Source organism: Anoplopoma fimbria, chromosome 10 (assembly GCF_027596085.1).
Source record: "Anoplopoma fimbria isolate UVic2021 breed Golden Eagle Sablefish chromosome 10, Afim_UVic_2022, whole genome shotgun sequence".
NCBI lineage: Eukaryota > Metazoa > Chordata > Actinopteri > Perciformes > Anoplopomatidae > Anoplopoma > Anoplopoma fimbria.
The window spans coordinates 23,174,527-23,202,041 of NC_072458.1; the positions used below are offsets into that span (position 1 = coordinate 23,174,527).

At 37.5% G+C, this 27,515-nt stretch overlaps 1 protein-coding gene across 1 annotated transcript in view; it reads right to left on the bottom strand.

The window, feature by feature from the left end:
• Positions 1–17,994, bottom strand: part of LOC129097727 (tenascin-like) — a 35,112-nt gene extending 17,118 nt beyond the window's left edge. The window contains exons 1-6 of the mRNA XM_054606631.1: positions 17,860–17,994; positions 17,316–17,373; positions 16,997–17,218; positions 12,249–12,656; positions 11,475–11,990; positions 8,689–8,804 (exon numbers count right to left, since the gene is read on the bottom strand). Coding sequence (XP_054462606.1) covers positions 8,689–8,804; positions 11,475–11,990; positions 12,249–12,656; positions 16,997–17,218; positions 17,316–17,373; positions 17,860–17,994 — 1,455 coding nt within the window. The remainder of the gene's footprint in view (positions 1–8,688; positions 8,805–11,474; positions 11,991–12,248; positions 12,657–16,996; positions 17,219–17,315; positions 17,374–17,859) is intronic.
• Positions 17,995–27,515: the final 9,521 nt, after the last annotated feature.

Genomic DNA, 27,515 nt, shown 5'->3' on the forward strand with positions numbered 1-27,515 from the left:
GTGTGTGTGTGTGTGTGTGTGTGTGTGTGTGTGTGTGTGTGTGTGTGTGTGTGTGTGTGTGTGTGTGTGTGTGTGTGTGTGTGTGTGTGTGTGTGTGTGTGTTTTGTTTTTACTTTCTGCAGTTTCCAGATTCTAAACGTACTGAAGCAGAACAGAAACAATCCTGAGGGGGGAGTTAAATGCATTAGAAAGTCTTATTGTTTGTGATTCAATGTTGATATTTAGTGGTTACTGCAGTCAGATAACATCAGGAGCCTACAAAGTGAAGAGAAATGTGAAAAGGAGCACTCAAGCAGTAAAAACAAGTGCTTTTCATATTTGAATTTTACCCAAAACTTGTTTTTAAATTATTTGAAAAACATCTTATAAGTGGATTCTTTTTTAATTAAATTATAAGATTATTTGTGTTGCTTTTTAAAAAAAAAATGTATTAGTTTGGATTTTTTGTTACAGATTCTCTTTTGTAAATAATTAAATTAAATTCTAATAAGCAGATAATGAAAATGGTACTTAAAACAAAAGTTAAGTAAAAAAAAAAAAATAGCCAATAGTGACAGACTTCAAACTATTTCATCAAAGTGAAGACTTTTTATGTCAATTTAACATTCTTCCACTGTTTATTTTACAGATTACACAACCAAAATAAAATGCTTTATTTGTTGAGCTTTAGAAGTGTTGGCAGGTGGGCTTTTGTTATCTGTTTACAGGGCTAGGCTAGCTGTTTCCCCCTGTTTCCAGTCTTTATGCTAAGCTTAGCTAACTAGCTGCTGGATGTAGCTTCATATAAGTGAGAATGGTGTCAATCTGAACATCTAACTCAATGCAAGAAATGAATCGGCTAAGAGTTTTGTTTTTTAAACGTCAAAGAGTTCCTCGCTGTTGTTTGCTTTTTATTTTTTATTTTATTGTTGTTGTTTTTGGTTTTTAACTGCATTTTTTCCGTAAACTACTTTATAACTTTATGAAAAGTGCTGTTTAGTTATTATTAAAGTATTATTTAATTATCGTTTTGTTTAATAACAAAACGATAATTTAATAAATAAATTTAATAATCCTGTTAAGCACTTTGTAACCTGAAGAAAAATGCTGCATAATTAAAGTTTATTATTATTATCGTTGTATTTGTTTATTAGTTGTTGTTTTTTTGTGTAAATTACTTTGTAACCTAAAGTTAAGTGCTATATAAATAAAGTTTATTATTAATTAATTGTCATTTTTTGTTTTTAAACTGCTGTTTTTCCCATTAAGCAATTTGTATCCTAAAGAAAAGTGCTTTGTAAATAAAGTGAATTATTATTTTTATTATCATTATTTGAAATCAGGCCTTTTTTTTCTACAGAATTTCCTTTAGTCTGATTAGAAAAATATTCAGAACCATAAATAATTCATTTTTTTTGATTGTTTATTGTCGTGTCATTACAGACTCTGTCTTCACTCTGTGTTCAGTAAATGTAGTTTATTGTTGGAACTTCCCATGAAATAAACGCTTACTCACCAGTAACTCAACTGGGAGCACTGGGCTGACGTTTCTCATGAATGGACACTAAAGTAAATAGACCACAGCTGGTTGCCATGGTGGATGCCTGGCAACGGAGCCTCAGAGGTCGCTTTCACAGCCTCTATAAAAGAGGGTGACCTCATTAAAACAGACTCCAATGAATTCACAATGATTTAAAACAAGTGGAGGTTCTGTGGCGTCGCCATGGGCCGTTCACGACTGAAAAGAAAAAATTCTAATATCGCTATGCTAATGGGGGATCACCACTGGGACCATGAACATCTGCACAAAAGTTCAGTCCAGTCCAGCAAAAGTATAAAATAAAATAATAGATAAATAACTCTGATCTTGAGATGAAGCACAATCTGGGAAGCCCACACAATAAAAGATTTCCTGTTTGAGGAGTTCTGCTCAGATGATTCACAGACTCCAAAATAAATCTGCACTTTATGTCTAAATTAAGTGCCTTTAATTCATAAAACCAATCACATAAGGGTTGCTGGGCAACACGGAGGGTTGATTCATCGTTTCCTGCCGACATAAAGTCTCCGCTTCCTGCCTCTGAGCCTCTGGTCATCTTAGACTCTTTAAAATCCAAATGTCCATTAAAAAACAAAAGTGCAGATTCATTCCAGCTCATTACTGACAACTGTTTAATCTGTAAAATGTAGTTAAAGTATTCCGACTGTGACTTTTCTTCATTTAATATATTTATAAAAAAGAAGAAAGATTTAACCGTTGTAGTTTGATGTTTGAACTATTAATGAATCATGAAATAGAAACATGGAATGTGTTTTTTCAATTCATTGGTATAAATAGATAAAAATCACAAATTTGAATCTAAACTGCATATACAGGTAAGAAAAATATTTAAAATAATAATAATAACAGTATAAATAATAAAAAATACTACTAATAATAATGATAATAATAATAAAAAATAATAAAAATAATAATAATAATAATAATAATAATGATAAATAATATTTAGTGGTAAAATTAAGAGTTTAATCAGTTTAGTATACGTGAAAAATTATTAATTTGACACAAAAAATATATAATTGAATAATCGTAAGCCTAATATTTTCTGGTTGTAGCTGCTCAAATGTTTCTGTTTCATAAGATTATACACTGAATATTTTGGGGGTTTTAAGACCCAGGGAAAGTTTGATTGATAAATCTCTCAATATTTACATCATAAACTATAAACCATAAAATAATAATTACCTGCCGCCCTTTAAATACTGACAAAGTGAAAAAGGAAACGTGGAGCTCTATTTAAAGAGTCATATGGAAACACTTAATAATATTTATGGGATGTAATCGCGGTTCATCAAACCACTTCAACATTATTTCCTCTCAGCCAGATGTTCGTTTGCTCCTCAGAGACAAATGTCCTTCCTCCGTCTGTTGACGACCTGATCTCAGGTCAGCTGTCGTTGTTGTTGTTTATCTGTTGGTCCGGTAAACATCTCTCCCTCCCTCTCTTTCTCCCCCTCTCTCTCCCTCTCTCTCTATCTGTGTCACAGCTGTGGGCCGGCGGTGACTTCATCCATCTGGCAGTCGCCATGTTTTTTACAGTGTTTGGGCGTTTCTGTAGCAACAAGCATCCCACATCTGCATCTTTTTCTCTCCAGCTCCCAGCGTTCATCTCTTTTACTGACTTCATCTCTGTTTTCATTCTGAGCTTCATCTGTTATCTTCCATTTGTTCTATTTCCTTCTATTCCATCCTTTTTGGAGAATTTTTTATTATTTTATGAATCATTAGATGCTTTAACGACGGAGACAAGGTGAATATAAGTCATAAATATCACAATGAAACTTCCCCAATTGATTACTTAAATTAAGGCAAATTACTTTTTTGCATTACAAGTTTTCTGAAATTAAGTTTTCGTATATTTTTAGAACAGAGAAAAAGCCAGGTTTGAAATTCCTGAATCATCTTGTTGACATATTAGAGCCAAAGGTTTTTACAGAGAGAATATATCGTTGTGTCACTCCATAAATCAGAAAATACTGTCAACAGACAGATGTTTGCCATGTTTTCAGTAATAAAACATTCTATTAAGCAGGCTATGAATGATAAACCTGATATATGTCAAAGCGTATAAATAGCAAGATATTTTAAAATCTCTGTGTGTCATGATAAATTATTTTAGGCTTTGAGCGTTTCATTTTAGTCGTCGTTATGATTGTAAAATGGCTGCAGTAAAATTAGTAAACTAAATAATTGAAGTACGGAAAACAAGTCACAAACATCATTAACTGTGGAGGTTTTTCTGGGCACATCCAAATGAGAGGCAATCCCTCAGGTAGACCCAGAACATTTTCATTATTATTTTTTTAACTCGATTAGTAGCACGTCACGGAGCACAACGTCTCCTCATACAACTGTTGGTATGTAAGCAGATGTAGACAGACGTGGCTCGGCACCAAAACGACCAGGATGTTTTCTCTCTCAGAGTCCTGGATGTCCCAGCAGTCAGAGCTGCTCAGGGGGTCAAAGTCCTCAGATGATCCATGTGGAGGATAAACTTCTCCTCAAGGAGCTTTAAAACATGACGATGGAGTCTGCAGACTGAACACTAAAACTGCAGAGCATCACCTTAAACAACCTTTACTGTCTGCAGCGTGTCCTCACACAGCGGTTCATATAATGGCTTACAAAAAGTTACTACTGATTTTTTGTGCGTTTTCCTACTAAAGTCCATCAGCACTTGTCAATTTGGGCTAGTAACTGTGAAGGAATTTTCCTTATTGTATGTTAAACCTCCCTCATGTAGGTTAAAGGCAACTGTCTGTAGGTCAGGTCAACTGTCTGTCTCTCTTAGCCTGTCTCACTCTATGAGCCTGATAAGGCCGAGCTGGCTATGGCAGCTGGTAGGCCAAGGTCAGCTAGAAACCTTGTGCATTCGGTTTAGACTCACAGTCTGGCGTCTGGTTGGAGACGCTGGATAAGAGAGACTGTAGAGAGGCTATGTTGTTGCTAGCACAACAACGGTAGATGTATTTCCTTGTTTAGATCTTATATCCAATAGAATCCTCACACATGCCAGGCTGATGTAGAACTAACCCTATTTGGATATAGCGGAACTCAGCTGGTCTGGGGAAGGTTAAATACTGTGCTCAAGGACACCATCTCCAGAGTTGGGGTAGCAGTACGCTGTGATTCACACGTGGTGTTTCCCTGTTCTCCTCCATCAAGAAACAATAAATGTTACTGCTGAAGACATCTGGGTCTGCCGAAACTTCTTCTGTTTCGAGGGAACTAGCTCTAAGATTCCCATCACAGTTACACGCATACAGTCTTTAAAAAAAGCAACGCTGTTTCACAGGAAACTACTTAGTTAGGTTTAGGAGAAGATCGTGAAATACAAAACAAAAAAACTATTACTCTCAAGCCTGTATGGTAAATATGAAGCCAGAGTCAGCAGCCATTAGCTTAGCTTAGCATAAAGACTGGCAGAAGGGGGAAAGAGCTAGAGGTTTATGTGCTCGACTATTATCTTGTGTTTCATATGAATACAAGTGAACATTTTGATATCTTTGTGCCAACAGCAGGACAGAGAGCAGGACTCATGTGGACTCTGTGTTTACAGAATGATGCTTGGTGCTCACACAGTCAAAGATGAAGGAACATGATTTCCTCATGTTGAATTTTTAATGTAAAGATGTCGGCCATATTATCTGCTACAACTGAATTATTTTTGTTCATAACTGTGTTGCATAATGACAATAAATTATCCTTGAATTCCCTAAGCTGAGCTAACAAGCTGCTGGCTGCAACCTTACATTTAATCAGACAGCAATAAGAGCTGATTCATGTTTGAATGTTTTTACTTTTCTTTGTCTGGTTCATTTGCCTCTCTGATCCCTTCTCTCTGTTTCTCATGAACTCCATTCTGGATCATTTTCTCCCCTCTCTCTGGGTTTCTAACAAAATAATAATATTCATAAGTCCTCTTGCTCTCCCTCTTCACTTCCTGTCTTATTCCCTCTTGCAGGCATCAATCGGTCCATCACGCTGGCGGCTCTGGATAATTCTTGGTGAAGCCAGTTTCTGAGGTTTAATCCCTCCACGACGTCACCGCGGAGGAGATCTCTGCTCTTGTTTTGTCGAGGTGATGGATGTAACTATGTGTGTTGGAGAGGAAGCCAGAACATGTGCAGTGTGTGTGTGTGTGTGTGTGTGTGTGTGTGTGTGTGTGTGTGTGTGTGTGTGTGTGTGTGTGTGTGTGTGTGTGTGTGTGTGTGTGTGTGTGTGTATATGTGATGTAATCTAAAGCAGTGAGTTGGTTTCATCTCAGTGACGGTTCAATTTCGACTGATTTAGAAAGTGAAGTAGAGTGTTTTCTTTGTTCGGCAGCTCTCTCTCTCTCTCTCTCTCTCTCTCTCTCTCTCTCTCTACACAACTCTCACAAATACCAACGCAATTAGTAATTTTCCACATTTTTTAATACCTCTGCTGCTGATTGATCGCACATGTTTGAGGACTGATGAGCAAGTGAAGCCGAGGTTTACGGCTTTATGGAGCTGAAGAAGAACTAACGGTCAATCAGGGCTCAACACTTGCTTTTTAAAAGTGGTTGCAAGGCAACAAGGCATCAACTTTTAAATTGTCCAAACTGAAAATATGTTTTTCATTTTTAGTCACCTCATGTTTAAAGTAATTAAGAGACTTTGCAGTTATTCATCAGCTTAATAATGAGCATGTGACGTGTTTACATGTCGTGTTTATTTTTGTTTTGCAGTTTAATTTTCCGTCCGATACTTTTCTTCCCAAGACTTCTGTTTTTGTTGTTTGTTCCAGTTTTTTGTCAGTTGAATCGGTTTGCAAATTGTTTTAGATGTTAACGGGTAAGTTGAAACTTTTCCCTCCACAGTCAAACATCTTAAATGCTTCACCATTGTTTCTAAAACGCACCAACACACATGCAGCATTGTCTGGTTCTGACTCTGACTGTCACAGCAATATTGAAATATCACGAATGCAAACAAATATTTACTTTATGTATTTTGGGGCGCACGTTTTTCTGTTCGCTGTTCCTATTTTTTGTGTGTTAAAACGTGGAAACCAAACGCCAACACTTGGTCGCCAATTTCTCAAAATGGTTGTCAAAGGCAACCCTAAGCCCTCTACTATAGACATTATTAAACTAAGTAGTCAAGTGCTCCGCTTAAAGGTGCTATTTTGGGAGATTGGAGCATTTTGATTGCCTGTCAACGGCTCTCAACATGGCAACTGGTGAGCCGGTGGCTCTCAGCTAACAGTGCTAACAGAGCAAACAGAGCAAACAGAGCTACCTGATTTTACATTAATGCACGAGTAAAAATAATCTAATGATCAAATATATGATGATGAGAATACTTTGAAAGTACATTTTACTGATCATACTAACATGCTTTTTCTGCAGAAACATTTTCATAGTCATCTGAATACTTCCTCCAACACTCGTCTTGTTAATCAAAAACTCTGTTAAAGTTGTTAATCTGCCACCTGAGTGATGTGATTCCTCTTGAACAGACCTTGTTGCTACATAACAGTGAATGTTTGTCCAACAGAACCAGAGACGGATGATTTGATGCTGTTTGTGTTGCCAACGCTGTCGCTATCGAGACACTCCCTCTCTGACTGCTCAGAGATCTGTTGGGTTCCTGAAGGAGGCACGAACATAAATATCAAGATGTGTGTTTGAGGATGTTGACGACAGATTTCATCCAGCTGAGGCGAGAATTCTAGCAAATTTCTAGTTTTTTATTCTACTTGATGGAAGAAAGTATTGATTTGTTTTCTGCTTCTCGTTGGCTTTCCTTTAATTTCTTGGTTCATCTGCAAGTTTTTTTAATACATTTTATTATGTAATAAACTAATTACATTATGTTATGAATGCTGGAAAAATAAAGTATATACAAAGACTCCTTGTGGATATTCAGCTTCAGTCTGTGACCCGAGTCTGTTTGTAATATTTAGAATATTTAAGTGTTTTCACAAACATGAGAGAGGAAAAAGCTCCGGAGCTGCTGGTTTAGATAACGAGAATATATAAACTTGGCTTTTTGATCCAAAAAATCACCAAAAGGACTCAACATTCTTGTCCAGGGAAGAAACAGATGTGTTGTTGCCATATTAAGGTGGATTGTTTTTGTATTTTTATAGTTTTTGTCGTGGAAAAAAAGTCCGGTCAGAATCTCTGCCTTCCTGGTGTGAATAATTAGACAGCATCTATAATATTTTTAATATTTCTAATTTGATTTGCAACACAGAAATGACTTTGTTCCTGAATATACAATCACATACCTTGTGGTTGTTATTATGACATGCATTTAACCTATTGAAACCAATTTGCTGATGAAACTTTTGCTTTTTTGTAGCTTTAAATGTTTTAATCAGCTCAGATTTTGGACCCTTCTTAAACCAATATCCAGTGAACAGCTGCGTAAGTATTTCACCATCTTTTTCCAAACCAAACTTTTTCATGATCTTTTCCTAAGTAATGTCCTGTGAAGACGGATTATTCTGAAACGACAACATTCAGGTTGTTTAAGTAGATTCAGAGCAGTTTTAGTGTTCAGTCTGCAGACTCCATCGTCATGTTTTAAAGCTCCTTGAGGAGAAGTTTATCCTCCACATGGGTCATATGAGGACTTTGACCCCCTGAACAGCTCTGACTGCTGGGACATCCAGGACTCTGAGAGAGAAATCGTCCTGGTCGTTTTGGATCCATGTCTGTCTACAGATACATCTGCTTCCTGCATTGCATCTAGAAGTTTATGTGTCTTGTTTATCCGTGTTTGGCCTGTTTGCATCTCGGTTGTTGTACAGATTTGGTGTGAATCTTTCCTTCCCTATTTCTTCCTTTAAAACTAAATTATTTGTTGCATTTTTGGTTGTCTTTTGAAAAGAAGGCTATTAATGAAGCTTATACCAATTGCAGTTTTGTGTATTTACTGTATAGTTCAGTTTAATAGTGTCAGTGTGGAAGTGTGACCGTTTAAAAGCACTTCAAAAGCTGTCAATGACAGAAAGAAGGTTAAATCTACACGTAAAGGCTTTATAAAATACATTGGGGGAACTATTTTGGTCTGTATTGGTCAAGGTGCCGACCACTTGGAGAATAAAATCACCACAGGAAAGATTTCATCTAGAATCAAAGAGACAACATCTAGGTGTCATCCTGACGTTTGTACCTGGCTGGTGAAGGTGATGTAGTACGTCTCGTACTGGACGCGAGGTGGAGTCCAGAGCAGAGTGACAGACGTCTCTGTGATGTCACTGGTGCTCAGCCGAGAAACCCCCGACATCACTGGAGAGAGACAGAAAAAGAGGCTTTGTCACTGTGTTTGTTATTCAATTGTATTATTTATTAAATTGTATTATTTATCAATTTTTTTATTAAATATTTATTTTATTTTATTCCATTTTTATTTTAATTTAATTTTGTATTCTATTTTAATTTAATTTAATTTTATGCTTTATGTTTTTTGTTTTATGTTTTATATTTTATTTTCAATTTTCAATTTTTAATTTTCATCTTTCAATTTAGAATTTTACTTTACTTTATCTTAAATTAATTTTATTTTTTATTTTATATCTTATATTTTATATTTTATTTTATGTTTTATATATATATTTTCCTTTCCTTTCCTTTATTGTTTTATTTTTTTTATTTGTAGAATTTTTTTTTAACTTTATTTTAAGTTTTTATTTTTTACTTTACTTTATTTTACTTTATCTTATTTAAGTTATATATATTTTTTTCATTGTTACTATGATTATTTTTATTATTGATATAGGCAATCAATAATTTGATCCTGCAACACCACGTCTCAGCAGTAAGTGAGAAAATAATTTAATATAATCAGTCCTTACATCACTTTTATTTTTATTTTACAGCAGTTATTCATGTTATTATAAATAAGAACTAAATAAAACCGCATTTGGCTGCATTTTGAAACACAAAATGATCCTGTTATGGACAATAATCAGAGTTTTGACAAACTTATCGTTAATGATTTTATAAATGAAACACTTAATTTAATATTCCTGTTCCCAATAAAGTTACACTCCACTCTATATCCCCTTTTGTTTGTCAAAAAGCTGCAAACTCAGCACTAACATTTTTGGGGGATTGCTGAAGTTGATCTGGTTTTTATCAAAGTATTTCTGCTTCCTGTCTGTAAAACCAGTTGGGTCCAAATGCTGATATTTTCACCAAAATACATGACTCCATTTTTGGTTTGAGCCGCTCCATCCTAGCTCTCTCATTTATAAAATCAGATTGTTTTTTGTGTTTCCTCCCCAGAAAGAGTCCATTTTCCGAGTTTTCTAAGTGAAATATGTTTCCCTCCCTCGTGTCTCTTCTTCCCTCTCGTGTGATTGATGCAGTGGAACAAATGAACCAGCGGGGCTCGTTCGGTTCTAGGCCTGATGTATTTATCAGCGTTTGGCATCAAATCGTCAGCCGTTCACTAACTGGCACTAAAACAAAAAAACAAACTGATCGACCTAATTTGCTGCTTGAAATCAAGATGAGGATGTTTTTGTCATTAAGGGTTTGATCCAGACCAGGTTCAGGATTTTAGAGCTGAGAGGAGCCTCAGTCCAGGTTAGTGAGAGAGAGCTGAATGTGTTTGAGTAAAAAAATAATAAAAAAGAGATAAGATTCAAACAAATCTGAAAGATATTTTTCTCAGGAGCTGGTGGAGACCAAAACAGAGCTAAAGCAGGGGGGGAAACGGTAGTGATGAAAAGCAACAAAGTACATTAACTCAAGTAGTGTACTATTTTGAGGTACTTAAATTAATAATACAAAATATAATCAATCAATTAAATGATTATACGTATGGATTTATTATGATCGATTAGACTACCCAGTAAAATATAGATTTGTTAAAATGAGCTCCACCTTTACAAGCTGATGAGATGAAGACATGAATTTATCAATAATTATAAAACAATTATAATTTAAAATGATAATGAGTACTTTTAGTTTTGGTACTTAAGTATATTTTGATGCTTGTGTACTTTTACTTAAAGTTACTATGAGGATCTTTCATTTAGGTTTGATTCTGGCGGTCCCTGTGGACTAAAGTGGTAGTGTTTCTGAGCACCAGACTCCCTTTAGAAAACATCACATTTTACTGCAGCAGGGTCTGACAGTCTGCCCCGCTCAGTCCTGGTTCTGGTTCTCCCGTGCCCCCCTTCTCTCCAGCGGGTCCAGCAATATGGCCTGGTCTCTGAGCTGAAGGAGTTTCTGGTGAACCTTCATGATTTCATCTGGTTTCTCCAGAATCCGACCCGGTGGCTCCGATGACGAGCTTTAAGAATAACTTTATAGAAACAGACGATCTTCTCTCTGATGGTCTTGTTTACTGATGGAGGTCTATAGAGGATCAGGACTAAACTGAGACTGATCCAGGACCAGTTAACAGTTCCTCACAGTGACTTTCAGTATGCAGCAGTATTTTTTTGACCCTGGTATTGCTACTTATACTTTAGTACAATATCTGAATACTTCAATGGACAAAATAATGTAAATTAAAGTTGTTTTCTTTCCTATTTTGTTTTATAAAGAAGCAGTTTATCACACAGATTTCTGACATTTTTATGACCATGAGAATAATGTATATTCTGTCATGTTTTATCCATTTTCACTTACGTCATTAAAGTGCATTTCATAAACCACAGACTGAAACATGTGTCAGCTCCACACAGCTGAAGTGTGACGGCACACAGTGAAGGTAATGATTCACAAGTCATGACTCATTAAATTCAGCGCTCAGTGGGTCACTGGGAAGCCTGACGTCATGTTTCCAGAAACCAATTAACCAAAATCCAACATGCACTTCACTTCAGCACTGAGGCTGGATGTTTAAAAACTGTTGCAGAAGTTTTATGAAAACTCCTTAAAAGAAAGTGCAAGAAAATGCAAAATAAATATGATTTTCTTTACGGTATAACGTTCTGGACTCACCGGTGTCACAGTTGGGTCCCGTCATGCCCTCCTCACATTGGCTGCAGTCCGGTTCGGTGAATCCTCTCCGGCAGACACACCTCCCTTTGAGGCACCGCCCCTTGTTGTTGCAGTTACCGGGACAACCTTTGGCGGCGCAGTCCGGCCCGGCGGCACCAACGTCGCAGACGCACTTCCCGTTCACGCACTTCCCGCGGCCGCTGCAGTTTTTCGGACAAGCTTTTGCAGAGCAGTCCGCTCCGGTGAATCCGTCGTTGCAGACGCACTCCCCGTTCACACAGCGCCCCCTGCTGTTACAGTTTCCTGGGCAGGATTTATCAGAGCAGTCGTCTCCGGTGAAGCCGCTGTCGCACACACATTTACCGTTCAGGCACCGGCCCTGGTCGCTGCAGTCGTTCGGACATGTTCTTTCGGAGCAATCCGGTCCGCTGAATCCATGATCGCAGACACACTCTCCGTTCACACAGCGCCCCCTGCTGTTGCAGTTCCCCGGGCAGGATTTATCGGAGCAGTCGTCTCCGGTATAGCCGCTGTCGCACACACATTTACCGTTCAGGCACCGGCCCTGGTCGCTGCAGTCGTTCGGACACGTTCTTTCGGAGCAATCCGGTCCGGTGAATCCGTCGTTGCAGACGCACTCTCCATTAACGCAGCGCCCCCTGCTGTTACAGTTCCCCGGGCAGGTTGTTTCAGAGCAGTCGGCGCCGGTGAAGCCGCTGTCACACACACATTTACCGTTCACGCACCGGCCGCGATCAGCGCAGTTGTTCGGACACGTCGTCTTGGAGCAGTCCGGTCCGGTGAATCCGGTATTGCACACACACCGCCCGTTCACACAGCGCCCCCTGCTGTTACAGTTTCCTGGGCAGGATTCGTCAGAGCAGCTGGAACCAGTGAACCCACCGTCGCACACACATCTACCGTTCACACACCGGCCTCGGTTGCTGCAGTTGTCGGGGCAGCCCGTCCCGGAGCAGTCGGCGCCGGTGAAGCCGGGGTCGCACACACACTGTCCGTTAGCGCAGCGTCCTTTGTCGTTGCAGTTTCCGGGACAGTCGGACTCGCTGCAGTCCGGTCCGCTGAATCCGGGGAAGCAGACGCACTTCCCGTCGACACAGCGACCCTGATCACTGCACTCGTTGGGACACTCCTCCACCTCCGGTTTGATGGAGCAACCTGCACCTGAAGGGACGGAGGACAGACGCGTGAAAACAGAAGAGAATACTGAGACACTTTCATGCAGGACTTTAACATGCTAGTTTCTTTTGGCTTTACTATAATCTCCTGCTCTGTGACTGGGTAAAAAAAAAGAATGAAAAAATCTCCTGCTCTCTAATTAGAGTGCAACTTGCTTTGCTTTGACTAATTTGAGGGGAAGCTGCACTGGACTGGGAGGAGATGGAGCCTGACTGAGATCACACTGGGCAGAAAGCTGAGGACACACACACACACACACACACACACACACACACACACACACACACACACACACACACACACACACACACACACACACACACTGAGTTAGCTCATGCTCTGAGCTCTGCCAGTTTGTAATGGGATCATTATGACGGAGGAAGTGAGTGATGAAGTGAGTCTAACATAAATCTGTCAAAAATAATAATTAAGTTGACAGCACACTAACAAGTACAAGTACAAGTACAAGTACAGGTACAAGTGGGAGGTGATTAATAGTATTATTTGACGACATTAGGATTACTAAACGGGCCTTCCAGGTTCAGGCCCAGGGACGCACCTCTAGCCTTTACCAACAAAATATCACTCAAAGAGACACAAACGAATAAGGGAGAGCCTTAAAATGACCCTAAAGAAATATAAAATAGCTAAAAAGAGACAAAAACAACTCTAAAAAATTATGAAATGACCAGAAAGAAACATAACACATCTAAAAAGAGACAAAAACAAATACAAATACACTCAAATGACCACAAGTAAACAAAAACACAACCACAAAGTGACACAAAATAAATACGACTATAAAAATGGGCAAAAGCTAATACAAACATAGAAACTACAAAGAGACACAAAACAACAACACAAAGAAACAACAAACAGACGCACAACGACTTTTAAGAAACACAAATTGACCACAAAGACAAACAACACAACTACAAAGACAAACAACACAACTACAAAGACAAACAACACAACTACAAAGACAAACAACACAACTACAAAGACAAACAACACAACTACAAAGAGACATAAACGACCACAAAGAAACAAAAGCAACAACAAAGAGACACAAATCAGATGTATAGAAACACAAAACAATTACAAAGAAATATAATGCAACTAAAAAAGAGACACAGAATGACTACAAAGATACCAAGAAAACTACAAAGAGACACAAATGATCACATGGGAATAAAAAAGAACTACAAAGGGACAAAAAGACTACAAAGAGACAAAAACAACTACAAGAGACCAAAAAAGTCCATCAAATAGGGCAAAGCGACCTCAAATAGACTCTAAGAAACTATAAAGAGACAAACAACGATCGCCAAGACACACAACACAACTACGGAGACACAAAACAACAACAACAAAAGACTAAACAAATATGAAGACTGTTTGTCTTCTCGTTTGTAGGAGAGGTGGTCCGGCTCATTGTCTCATGAGTTATTTTTCGAATCAATATTTTACTCTTTGATGATATGAATTGTACTGCAGCCACATGTTTGTTATGTTTAATCATAACATAGTTCTGATGTTGGATTGGATGTTTTTGTTTATTGTGTTTGGTTGTGAGGGTTGAGCTCATTCTGCTTTTTGATCTTTAAATTTTTGTTTTTCTGTTCTAGATTTATTTGTTTTTTTAAATGTTTACTTTAAAAGGAAGAAGAAGAAACGGCTATCTCTATTTTTAAAATAATTGAAATACTTATTAAATTTGTCATCTGTCATCAGTGCTGTGTGTGTGTGTGTGTGTGTGTGTGTGTGTGTGTGTGTGTGTGTGTGTGTGTGTGTGTGTGTGTGTGTGTGTGTGTGTGTGTGTGTGTGTGTGTGTGTGTGTGTGCAGCAGAAGCAGTGAAGTAATATGAACTCATAACATCGATTGGCTGAAACAAAGACGTGCGGACGGTCGTGAGTGAATCTGATGAAGAGCCAGACGCAATATGTATTGATTCATGTTTCCACAGTTATTGATCTGAGGAAACGCTCTGCTTCATATTAAAACAATACGTTTTAAAGGAGCAGTGCAGCATTTATTTTATTCACTTCCTGTTTAACAGCCTTGTGATTGATTATTATTATTATTATTGAGATGATTATGATTTGTTTTTGTCTTTAGTGACGTCTTCGCTTCTTTACTGCCACTTTTAGGCCAAACTTACAGAAAATATTAAACGACCGGATCATTTTTATTGTTCCTTTAAATGAATTAAAATCGACGATGTTTCTGCTTTGTTTTGAATTAAATGGGAGTTTATGAGCCTGAGATGTTTGAATAAAAATACCCAAAAACATAAACATGCAAACATGTGAACACACTCAAAATGAACACTGAGGGGATGAAACCTCAAAGAAATGCTAACGCCAGCATGCTAACATGCTCACAATGTTAACAAGCAGGAATATGGTTTACCTTGTTCACCATCTCAGCATTTGCTAATCATGTGATGGGAATGTCATTAGTTTTGAAGGTTTTTGGACTAATTCAGATGTTGACCTGGTGATGAAGTGACTGTCTGAACCAGATGTCAGTAACAATCCTTCATGACGATGATGCCTTGATTTGTTCCTGTTATACCCGTTAATGCACAGCCAACTATCACTGGATTACTTTGACAAGGAAGACAACTTCAAAATGTAAAGATTCTCAGGCAGGTTCTGCAGTTATACAACTATGGCTTCTGAGCCGATTTGTGGCGTTAATTCAAACAAATTTCATGGCAAACTATTGAATAGTTGTCGAGACATTTCACACATGTCTGTCATATGGTGGCGCTGAAGGGGAAAGTCAAAGGTTCAACAAGGTATTTAAGAATAATTCTCTGGGGAACAGAAATGTCTGCACAACACTTATCTACAAACGCTTAAATATTTCAATCTGGACAGAACTGACTACAGAAAAGGGGGATTTTTCAGCTAACAAAGAACATTCACTGTTTAGATAACACATGTTGCTATAAACACACGCTGGGCAGCAAAGTAACAACACAAAAAGACAGATGTGTGTTAAGTGTCTCAAAATGAATAACAGTGAGAGTCTAGACTGGTTTTTAACGTTATCAACACCAAACGAATTGAAAGAAGATGTGTGTTTGTATTTGTTGTCATGGTGAATGTGATCAGATATGATAAACAAGTCAATTGACATGTCTTTGGATAACTATTTGGAACTAAATATTGGTGCAACATCCACATTATTTATTTCTAGATTTTAAATTCGGGGATGTAGACCACCTTGATTTCAAAGGGAGTGGCTTGTATTTCTCATTAATTATGTCCTCATTTTGGAAGGTTTTTTATGTGTGTTGAGGCAAACATGAACATAGCAGAAATCACAGACATTTGTTCATTTTCTTCAACAGGTTCATAATGACACATGTTAAGATGTTTTAGGGTGGATCTGTCTTCTGGAAGTGACAGGACCCCTGAGGGCCCCCAGACCTCAGTTTGACTCCCACTGGTCCAGACAACCATATCAACTCAATTAGACACATCATTTCTGCTGTTTTACATTAGAGACTTGTGTTTTTGTGTTTTCTTCTGTGGTTTGTGAGTTGGGTGGGGATCATGATGTCAACCAAATATGATGTTTTGGAGAGTTAAATATAAAAACAAAATTCAAGAATTGTATTTTTTCTGGGGTTTAAATTGATATGGTTAAATAGTTATTATTTTGTACATCCAGTAGTTACAGACCAACATGATGATTCATTAGGGGTCTTTGAGTTACGAATGTTAGTCCAATATTCTGTCCCTTTTAGCTCTGTTTTTGGTCTCCTCCCCCTCCTGAGGTAAATATCTGTCTCTTTAGCTGCTAAATGTTCCACTTTGGTCTTTAACTGAGTCCGTCTGCTGTTTACTGCTGAGCAGGTGAACATCATGCTGTATTGAAGAAGACTTGAAACTAGAGATTGAGACCATAAACTCATGTTTACAATGTTTACTGAGGGAATAAATCAAGAGAGAAGTAGAGTCATTTTCTCATAGACTTCTATACAACCAGAGGAGTCGCCCCCTGGTGGACAGGAGAGAGAATGCAAGTTTAAGACACTTCCGGATCGGCTTCACTCGACAGAACCGGAGGTTAACTCTGACCATGAACAGCCAATTGCAAAACTTAATTGCAATAGCTGGTTTCAACCAGTAGAGGGCAGTCGCTGTGCATATTTTGAACACAATATGTAGAATTCAAATACTAACAATGTTAAGATTTGGATCTGAATCCAACAACAAAACGATTAATTACCCATATAAATTAGTGTTCATCTGAAATAAAGTGGTTTTGTGAGTTTAGTTACTCCCTAAAAAAACACATCTGGTTCTACCTTTGCTCTCCTTGGAGGTGCAGCAGCCTCCTTCAGGTCCTCCACATTTCTCCCTGAGCAACGACACCTCCCTCTCCAGCCTCTCCAGACGCTCCCGCAGGGCAGCAAAGTCCGACTCGCAACCGCAAGACCGGGATCCAGAACCAGAGCCCGACGATGGAACCAGTTTGATCCGATGGGTCAGGACCAGAGGGGAACCGGGGGTCAGGTTGATTTCTTTACCTGAGAGAAGAACCAGGTTAAAACCGTGGGGGGACTTTAGATGCAGTGTTGACTATAACTTTAATATATAATAAGATTAATAAAACAGGGTTTTTACCTCCCTGGCTGACATCAGATGAATCCCCCTGAGTGACGCAGCCCTCAGAGATCACCACCTGCAACAGTTTACAGGCCAACTTCAGTTGTCTTTGTGTTTACATCCATTAAATATCAAAGCCCAACATTTCACGACAGAATAAATCACACAAAGCTCCTTTTAACTGCAAACATCCACTGCGTGCAAAGCAAACATTCATCAATGCATTTAGTTAACAAGTTAGTAAACTTCACATTTCCTATTCTTTTTGAATTTTCAAAAGTAAACAATCAATGATGCAAAAAATTCACTGTTTGTTTAATATAAACATTTTTGTATCCAACATAAATAAATTAAGCACCATCTGTTTTACAATAAAACAAATATTTATATGAAAAAAAACAATTTTAATGTGTGAGTACTTCTTCTACTGTTTTACAGCATAAACAAATATATCCTTAAGAAAGATAATAAAAAAAAGAAATTAGATGAAAAAATAAACAATAATAATAATTAAAAAATGATAACATGTCTCACTAAATCACCTAACCAACCATCATCTTACCTTGATGGAGTCCTGGTTGGCATCCCTTGGCAACCTTTGACCTCTGACCTGTAACTCGTTGGAGGTCGATGGAGTCAGGAGGGCCGGAGCAGCCAGGAGGAGGACGAGGAGGAGGGAGGGGATGAAGGGAGACATCGCCGGGGTCAGACCAGGAAAAACCTTCCTCGGGTTGTTTAGGATTTAAAAAAAAAAAGAATCTCAGGATTTCTCAGGAAATGTGAGCTGATGAATCAGTTTGTTTGTTTTGAGTTGAAGCTGATTGTTTCCAACGACGAACAGATCAGAAGAAGTTGAGCTGCAGGTGAAGGAGATCTCCGTCAGAGGTGATGACATCTACCGGCCGCTATCCGGGGATTTCTGCCTCCCTCTGGAACAAAGACAGAAAGAAAACACACATTTAAATCCACCTGAAAGCTTTCTCGTCGGCTCAACAGAATCCTCTTTGGTCCCAATCAGCAGAAACGTGGCCATAAGCTGTTTACGAGCTCGTCAGTGCAGCGTGACGACCAATAAACCACAACGGAAAAATAAACTTTCTCTTAACGCAGCGGGTTTTCTGACACTGAGACTTCTTGTTTCTCTGTGATTGGTTCAATGATTTAGTACTTTAGGAGTATTTCATGAAATGGATCCTTACGTTTTGTTTGTTTAGCTGCTTATAATCTGAATATCAGTTTATATTAAGGTGCTTTTGTGAATGAAAAGGTTTTATTTAAATGCTGTCTTGTCTTCTGAACACACTGCTCTCGTTACCAACTTATCCAATACAACTTTTATTTACTTACTTTTTAATATAATGCTCAATATTACTTTTTATTTTAGTAGGAACTGGTGTTTGCTTTACTTCTTATAGACTTTATATATTTACTTTTTTTACTTTTTTTTTAAGGTAATTTTACTTCTTTTTTAGTAGATTTTTTTAAATTTGTATTTATTTACCTTTACTCTTATTGCTATTCTATTCTATTTAACACTTTATTATTGTTACTCTTTTATTCATATATGTTTAGATTATTAATCTATGTGTTTTGTTATTTTTCTGTTGTAATCTTTGATCAAACTGGCACAATAATGTCCCTGCATGATTAATAAAGTTATTTCTTTTCTTATCTTAAACATGTTGTCAATTATAAATAACAAACTGATCAATAACATCAAGACAACAAGTGCTTAATCAGAGTTTCCACTAGTTGTTAAAACCGTTACTTTTTAAATGTTAACTTTCTATATAATGAAACACAAACAGTATTCATAGAAAACCTTCCTCGTTATTATCAAATGAAACAGAGTTTCCCTGACGTTTCCTGCAGCACACATTCAGTAGCAAACAAATCTACAAATTTGAGTTGAACCCTGAATGATGTCATCGCCGTGTTCCCCCCGAGAGGTTCATAACCAGAGCTGGTTAATGTTTCTATACTGCGTCTCCTCCATCCAGCTCTGATCCACGTTCTGCAGCTGCAACGTTTTGAGACTGTGTGATCTCAAGAATTCGAGATCACACAGTCCACAACAACAACATGATGTCATCCAGACTAAATATTAAATATCTGAACAAGAGGGGAGGCATATGTTGATTTGTTTGCCTGTAATCAGCAGGATTAAGTAAACAAAACCTGCTCGCCTGATTTTCATGTAACTTGGTAGACGGGAGGAGAAGCAAAGGTCAAGAAAGAAGCCACTAAATACTAAATACTGGAGCGGAGCTGACGTTCTAGTTTGTATTTATGATAATGTTCCATGCACAGAATTGGATTTGTTTTCACCATATAGAACCTACCAAGTTCTGCACACTGTCCAGCTCGAGCACATTATTTAAAGGGACGGTGTGTGAGATTTGGTGCCATCTCCTGTCTTTCCATGATTGTGATAACTTGAACTGGAAAAGTGCCAAAACTCCTCTTATTCAAATGTGTATCATTCGATATCAGCACTCATTCTTACGGTCTGAATTTCTACAGTAAAGAAGAAAGATACGAGGAGATCTTCTCAAAGGTTTTTGACTTGAAACCATGCATTTCAGTTCATTTTGGACCATTATTATTACGAGTCAAATTATTATTATTTACACGTATCACAGCCTTCATCTGAACACTTAATTCCTTTGGAAATGTTTGTCCTGTAAAAATCATATTCTGTAAATTTAAAAGAACGGATTAAGAAAACTAAAGGTTCATTATATTTGTTCACAATAAAATAAAAAGATGAACAAATTATTTTGCAGCGAAGACACAAAATCATAATGTTTGATACACAAATGGATGTTTTTCCCGCTTGTGGTTCAGTTTTCAATGTTTTGAATATTAATTTGTGTCCAATAACTTTTTTTTCCCCAAGACGAAGTTCAATCACCTGGTTGAAAATGTTTACAACGACATAAAGTCCTCTAGAATCTATGAATAAACCAAATAAAGCTGAACCGTTTGACCTTTAAGTCTCCCTCAAAGTGAACCACCTCACATGTGAACTCACACTCAGTTTATTTGCTGCTAATTAGTCCTGACGAGACACAAACAGAGTTCAGCATCTGCAGTTTAACGTTCACCTCCGTCCAGACCTCGTGAGCCGCCTCCATTGACTCCAATGGGAACAATCAGCTTGTAAATACCTGCTGAGGACAGCTGGTCCAGCTGGGCCCTCTGAGGAAACACAGGAGGGCAATAGAAGGTCCCTGAACGCACCATAAAGACTTTCTCTCCCTGCTGCTGGTTTTCATTCATCTCGTTCACACTGAGCCTCAGAAGCCAAAATAAACTCCTTCAGAGCGGCTCGTTCAAACACAACCTGGTTCATGCTATGAGGAAGTGACACCTGGAGGCTTTTAGATGTGTGTGCTTTTATTAATTATTAATAAAGTTTGTAGAAGTTTAACTGCAGTTTTTAATCTCTAACTGCATTAGAAACCTCTAACGTTTCTTTTTGTTCTTATTTCTCCTTTTGATTAAGACTTCCCTCGTGATTAAATACAACCACTAGAAAAAGTTTTAGTGATGAATTCATATTTAATGCTCTTGATGAATTCTTAAAATGAGTACTTTGCATGTAATCCAGCGACGCAAGATTGACATAAAACCGATGCAGCACAACCAGAGATATTGTCTTTTTTATTCCACATGTTTTTCCTCCTACATTACCCACAATGTAACAGTTTGAGGTGAGTTATCAAACGTCACAACGAATGGAAGTGTCCATATTAGGACTGAGGAGGAGTGATGTAGAGACGGCCTCTGGTGTCGACCTGTCAATCAGTGTGTAGTAAGTTGTTATTATTGCATTAAATAATAAATTAGGTTAATAATATCAATTCATGTGTTCTTATTTTATATATTTGAGAGTAAACAAAAAACAAATCTATAGGTTCAAAGTCATCAAAGTTATTTTTTATATACGCTGAAAAAATACACATCTAACCAACAACTAGACAAAGATGTAATAAATGTTCATTTCATTATGTAATAACACACACATTTTGTAATAAACAGCCTAGAAGCAATATCTCATAAATGTCCCTGCATTCTGGAATAAATGTTCACATATTGAAGTGCTTATTACAAAATGCGAGTTGTTCTTTTATTCATGAAAAGAGGAGGAGTGACGTAGAGACGCCGTATACGTCTCTGGTGTGGACCTGTCAATCAGTGTGTAGCCCCGCCCTAAAGCATCCCCTGCTTTATGGTCTGTTTGACTCTAAATGGAGCATCATTTACTAAATGAACATCATGCTGTATTGAAGAAGACTTGAAACTAGAGATTGAGACCATAAACTCATGTTTACAATGTTTACTGAGGGAATAAATCAAGAGAGAAGTAGAGTCATTTTCTCATAGACTTCTATACAACCAGAGGAGTCGCCCCCTGGTGGACAGCAGAGAGAATGCAGCTTTAAGAAACTTCACAATTGCTTCACTTTTGCCGCCTGCTTTTATCTCAGTAAGAGCAAACTCCATCCGCTGAGGGAAACGAGTGAAAACTGGTAAAAAAAACAACAAAAAAAACAACTTTTGAGTTTGGACTTTTTGGTCAAATTATTTTTTGTTTGTATTGCAGGTCGATGGCGTGTGACGATGCTTTGATTGGCTATTAGTGATGTAATGATTACACGCCCCTCATTAACGAGTATCGATGACGCACTGACTGAAGTCAGGACGGCCAGACGGAGACTTTCACAGAACAACTCACCGTGAAATCATTTGGAAAAGAAAAAGAAGCTCACAAAGTTTATGGGTTTCACATGAATTAACATCAATGTTTTAAATGAATGAGAAACACACCCTGCAGAGATACAATGTTTTCACCTGATATTAGTTATTTACTTATGTTTTACATTTTATCATGTTGAAGATATTTTAGTTTTTTCCTTTTAATTCATTCTAGTTTTGACTCTTTCATTATGTAATATTAGTTTAATGAGAGAAAATTCATTTATAAAATTATTTATTTTAGAATTAAGCTGCAGTATAAAAATGTGAAACAAGTGAAAGCAGTCTGATTTATTTCTGCACTTTTATTTCCTTTATTGCATTCGTGGAAATATTCAACTCTAACTGTATTTTTCTTCTATTTTGTTTGTATTTTATGCACTAATGCAGGAGCCTTAAAATTGAAAAGCTGAAATCACCTGCATTTAAAACTTCCTCATCTTAGCTTTTAATTTCATCTTTTATTCCTCAAACATCTGAAGAGAAACAAGTTATTAAATGCCAACAAACAGTTCTCTTGTTTTAGGAATGGTCAGGCATCATTTTCATGAAAATCCTGCAACAATCAGTCTTCCTTCTGTTCTGATTGATATGGATCAGCCTGAAATAAACTCATAAACCCACTTGCAGAATGGGGATTACACAAGATATACAAAATAAGATTATTGCATGGCAAAACATTCACTTTTTATGACTCATTCTAAATAGAAAAATCACTTGCAGTCACAAAAGTTTCTGAAAGTAGTGACGAATATTAAATATATTGTTGCATATTATCAGTTATCAATTAACTGATGACTCATGTTAAGTCTAATTACAATAATTGTTGATTTCTTTGCCTAATCATTTCTAATCAGCTCCAATCAAATAATTAGCAAATTAAATGAATGTATTTTAATGCATATTATTGCAGTATCTATAATATCAAAGAACTACATTTCAAAAACCCTTGAATGATTGTGAATGAAATGGATCAAACATCCAGAGAATGTGAAGAAGCATCTTACCTGCTGTGAGCTCGGTGGCTTCTCTCTGTGAAGCTCTCATTGACTGACCAGCAGGACGAGTGGATGGACAGAAAAAAAAGAGAAAGAGAGAGAGAGGGGAGGAGAGCTGTAAAGTTTTCTCATACTTGAAGAATTTTTTCCTCCCTCTCCTCCTCCTCTCTCTCCTCCTCCTCCTCTCTTTCTCTCTGATGTAATTCTCTGTGCTTTACAGGTCCCAGTTGGGCGGAGGATTTGCGATGGAAAACATCTGAATTTTAAAATGTTTTTAGGGTAACCTAGGGGCCTAAAAATCTTTAATGTGTTGTGAATCGGTCTCCGTCCTCTGCTGGACTCTCCATGACTTTAGAGACTCTGCTCCTCTCTCTCTCTCTCTCTCTCTCTCTCTTTGTGTGCTGCATCGGTTTCATTCTGATGCTGATAAATGTTCGTTGACAGCGAAGCAGCTCCACAATCTGACTTCACACAGACATTTGGCTGCCTTCTGCGAGAGGATGTGCAGCACATCTCTTGTCCTAAAATGCTCAGATTGTTTACTGTCATATTAGGTTGCCATGGTTTCTGATGAGTTGAAGATGCATCAGGACCACAGGTTGCACAAAGCTCACTCAGGACCATGGACGGATTACTGAGGACCCCTGGGCCAGAGCCTCTGTTTGAAGGCACTGCCAACATTTAGAGTGGAGAGTCACAAAGTGGTAGTAAACAACCCCAAAGAAAAGATGCAAAAACTATCAAAAAGGGATGCAAAATCAACCGAAAAGATGCTAAACGTTTACAAAGAGATGCAAAATGAGTTCAAATGTACACACAACCATAAAAACTACATCTTTGTTTTGATAGTTGCCACCTTTGTTTATGATCGTCGCCATCATGATTTATGACAATCGCCATCTTGGTTTTTGATGTTGCCATCTTGGTTTTTGACGGTTGCCATCTTGGTTTATGGCCGTCGCCATCTTGGTCTTTTTCGTGATGTCTTGTGACATTGCCAGAATCCAGCAGCCGTGCGTAGTAACTGCACATTGGACAATCACATTCACATCAGACCTGCTGGAACTTTGGGAATGATTGACTTCAACATATTTATCTTTTTATCAAAATAGTTGCCGATTAATTTACTGTCAATTGACTTACCGATATTATATCTCCAGGGAGTTAAGGAGCTTAAGATGTTTATAAAGTTTAGAAGATGAAGATGAGATGTTTGACCTCTGAAGCCAATCCAGTTTATTAACCATCAAGTTTACGACTCTGAACCCCGACTGACCTCTGACACCTGAAACTCTTCAGTTCGTCTCCTTGTGAATCATTTTGACAACTTATTTTTTTTCCAGTTTCCTTAGAAACGCATCTTCAAACTGCTCTGAAGAATATTATTATCATGATGACGTCTTTTCACACGTTGACATCAGCTCTGCTGCACATTGTGTGCTTCAGGTTCACTAATCAGCTTTACTATCCGGTTTACGAGTTCTCGCTGCTCCTCTGGGCTTCTCTCCAGACAGAAGCTGCATTCTTCTCTCACTGAGCTTCATTATATCCTCCTGTTACACCTGGCTGCTCCAAAAAACGTCTAGAAACTCTGAGTGAATTTCTGGAATCAAGAGAGTCGATATTTGTGCAAATTACACATAAAAAGACATTTCAGCTTGTAAAGTTATTATGTGTGATGCATTTCAGCAATAAAAACTAAACAAATTATTAATAAAAAGAAGTAAATATTATCAAAATTGTTTATCTAAAATTGCTACTCCAATGTCAGTTAATTAATATTATTAGCAGCAGAACAGATGAAAAATTATGAACAAAATAAAGGTTGTCACAGTTGATGTCCAATAGTTGCATTAACTGTAGTGTTTGCGTAAATGTAAGTTACAATATAAAAATGTTCATTAAAGTTTGTTATGTAATCTAAAATCTCAGATAAAATCTTTTTTTTTAAACTGACAAAATTGTACATCCTTTTACTTTACAATGAATCCAAATTTCAACTGTTTTAGAGAAATATTCAACCATGAAGGATGCAAATAGCTTATTTAAATAAGTGTGAAAATGTTGGAACGTCCAGTGTTGAGAACATCTGGGGAACATCTGGAGAACATCACGGAGCTCCGCTTATAAACCAGTTGTTAACAGTCAACATGGATCCCAATGAAAAATAAACATTGTCCTCCAAAACTACAATAAACAGTCGCCGATCAGTAACAGATTGTTCGCTATCAGAAACGTTTTCTTTGATTCATTAAGTTAATGTCCTTCAGCAGCAACGGAGGAAGCTGCAGGAAGTTCTCATATCAAGCTGTATTTATTTCTCTGAAGTTAAGTATTGATAGTTTTTCTGATCAAAACCTTCAGCAGAGAATCAAATTAAATCTGATTACTTTGAGTAAATCAACGTCTGTTCCTCCTTCTTGTTTTTCTATTGCAGTTTGACGTTAATGCAGTTCATATTTTGTTTTCTCATCATGCTCTGTATTTCTTTGCTTGTAATTTGAAACACTTGCAAGTACTTATATATATATAGCATATTTAAAGTGGTAGTATAAAGTTACACTGTTGAATCATTCTGTGCATTTTATTCATAGTACTATTGTCAAGTTGTAAGCACTGTTTTAGAAGTATTTTAATAATAATTATACATTTTTATTAATCATTTACAACATAGTAAGCAGTCACCTGCACATTTATTTGTGATTTTCACCTCAGTTTTTTTATGTATTTACATATATTTTCTGTTTCTTTATTTTATTAAATATCTTTTAATAACTGTATTTTTCTTATTCACGTGTCATGTCAAACATCTGGCTCTAAGGCATAAGAATACAACACTATTTTACAAAACATTTTCTGGAATATCATAAATATTACCACAATATTAAGTCTGTATACCAAGTTTTAAAAGATTGTCACATAAAAAAAAAACATTCAGTTTATCCTGATACAGATGTTTGTATATTTAGTCATAATAATAAAGAACAATAATTCAACTCCATGCAGCTGTTGCCACTTGTCACTCTGTATGAAGAGATCTCTATGAGTTCACTTTAACCAGCGAGCTCAAAGGCCTTTTATTCTCCCCGTAGACTCATCACCTCTTAAGTCGCCCTGAAACGACTGAAATGCCACAGAAACATGGACCAGATGCACGACGGAGCGACGGGTAATTACTCCTCATGAGGTTTTTTGAGCAGAGCCAAATCGAGTCTGCAAGAGCAGAAAATAACGAGCGCATGGATTCTGTAAAGCTGGAAAATGCTAATTGGAGTCGACAGTTACGTCTTGATTGTTCTGTCAATAACTGGCTGATGGATGGAGTTTGTGAGTGTGACTAGGAAACAGAAACTATGTGGGTCATTTATTATGTTATTTCCTCTGTGCTTTCAGTCACAAATGTGAGTCCACAAACCTTTTCTGGTTTCACTCAGACCTCAAGATAAAGAATTATTTGAATCCAGATAACAATTAAACAGTTAGTGGTGGAAGCTTTTACGTGACTTAAAAAAAGTGTCTGAATGAGACGGCTAAAAGTCCTCAATAGAACACTAGTCCTCCTTTAGCGCCAAGTCATATGACCATGTGGAGTTCCTTTATAGCTTGAAGTTAGCTTTTTACTTGACACTTCAAAAATCACAAAAGCGGTGTTCATTTGTAAAGGTTATCTTCATGAACAAAACGTGTGAGTATTATAAACGTTTGTTTGAGATTTTTTTCTGCAATAATTCAAAATCCCATTGACTTTTTGTTGAGGGAACCAGAGTGATGCTAAATCATTTTGTACATCAGAAATACCTCAATACGTCTCTGGTGTCCACCTGTCAATCAGTGTGTAGCCCCGCCCTAAAGCATCCCCTGCTTTATGGTCTGTTTGACTCTAAATGGAGCATCATTTACTAAATGAACATCATGCTGTATTGAAGAAGACTTGAAACTAGAGATTGAGACCATAAACTCATGTTTACAATGTTTACTGAGGGAATAAATCAAGAGAGAAGTAGAGTCATTTTCTCATAGACTTCTATACAACCAGAGGAGTCGCCCCCTGGTGGACAGCAGAGAGAATGCAGCTTTAACACATGAAGCATCGGCTTGACTCGATGGAACCGGAGGTTGGCGCCTGTACAGAACACATCAAATTGCGAGTCAGCATCTTGCAAACACGTGCAAAGCAACAAATCTCAAAATGTCAAACTCAGAGCTAACTGTTGTGCCGTCATAATTCACCTTTCTAGCATGACATTCTGCAGACCCTCATTTGCTTCCTCTGTCCAAAACACAGATGCTAAACCTGTGTAAGTATTTTTCCAGGTGGGCTATATTGTTATTATTTCCCCTTCTCCTCCTCACCTTTAAATGATTCTGTTCTTTCTGTTTCTGCAGCTTGTTTCAATCCCAGACCTGATCCCCAGAGGCCTATTAGAGGCAAAGTCAAAATACCTCAGATGTGTTGACT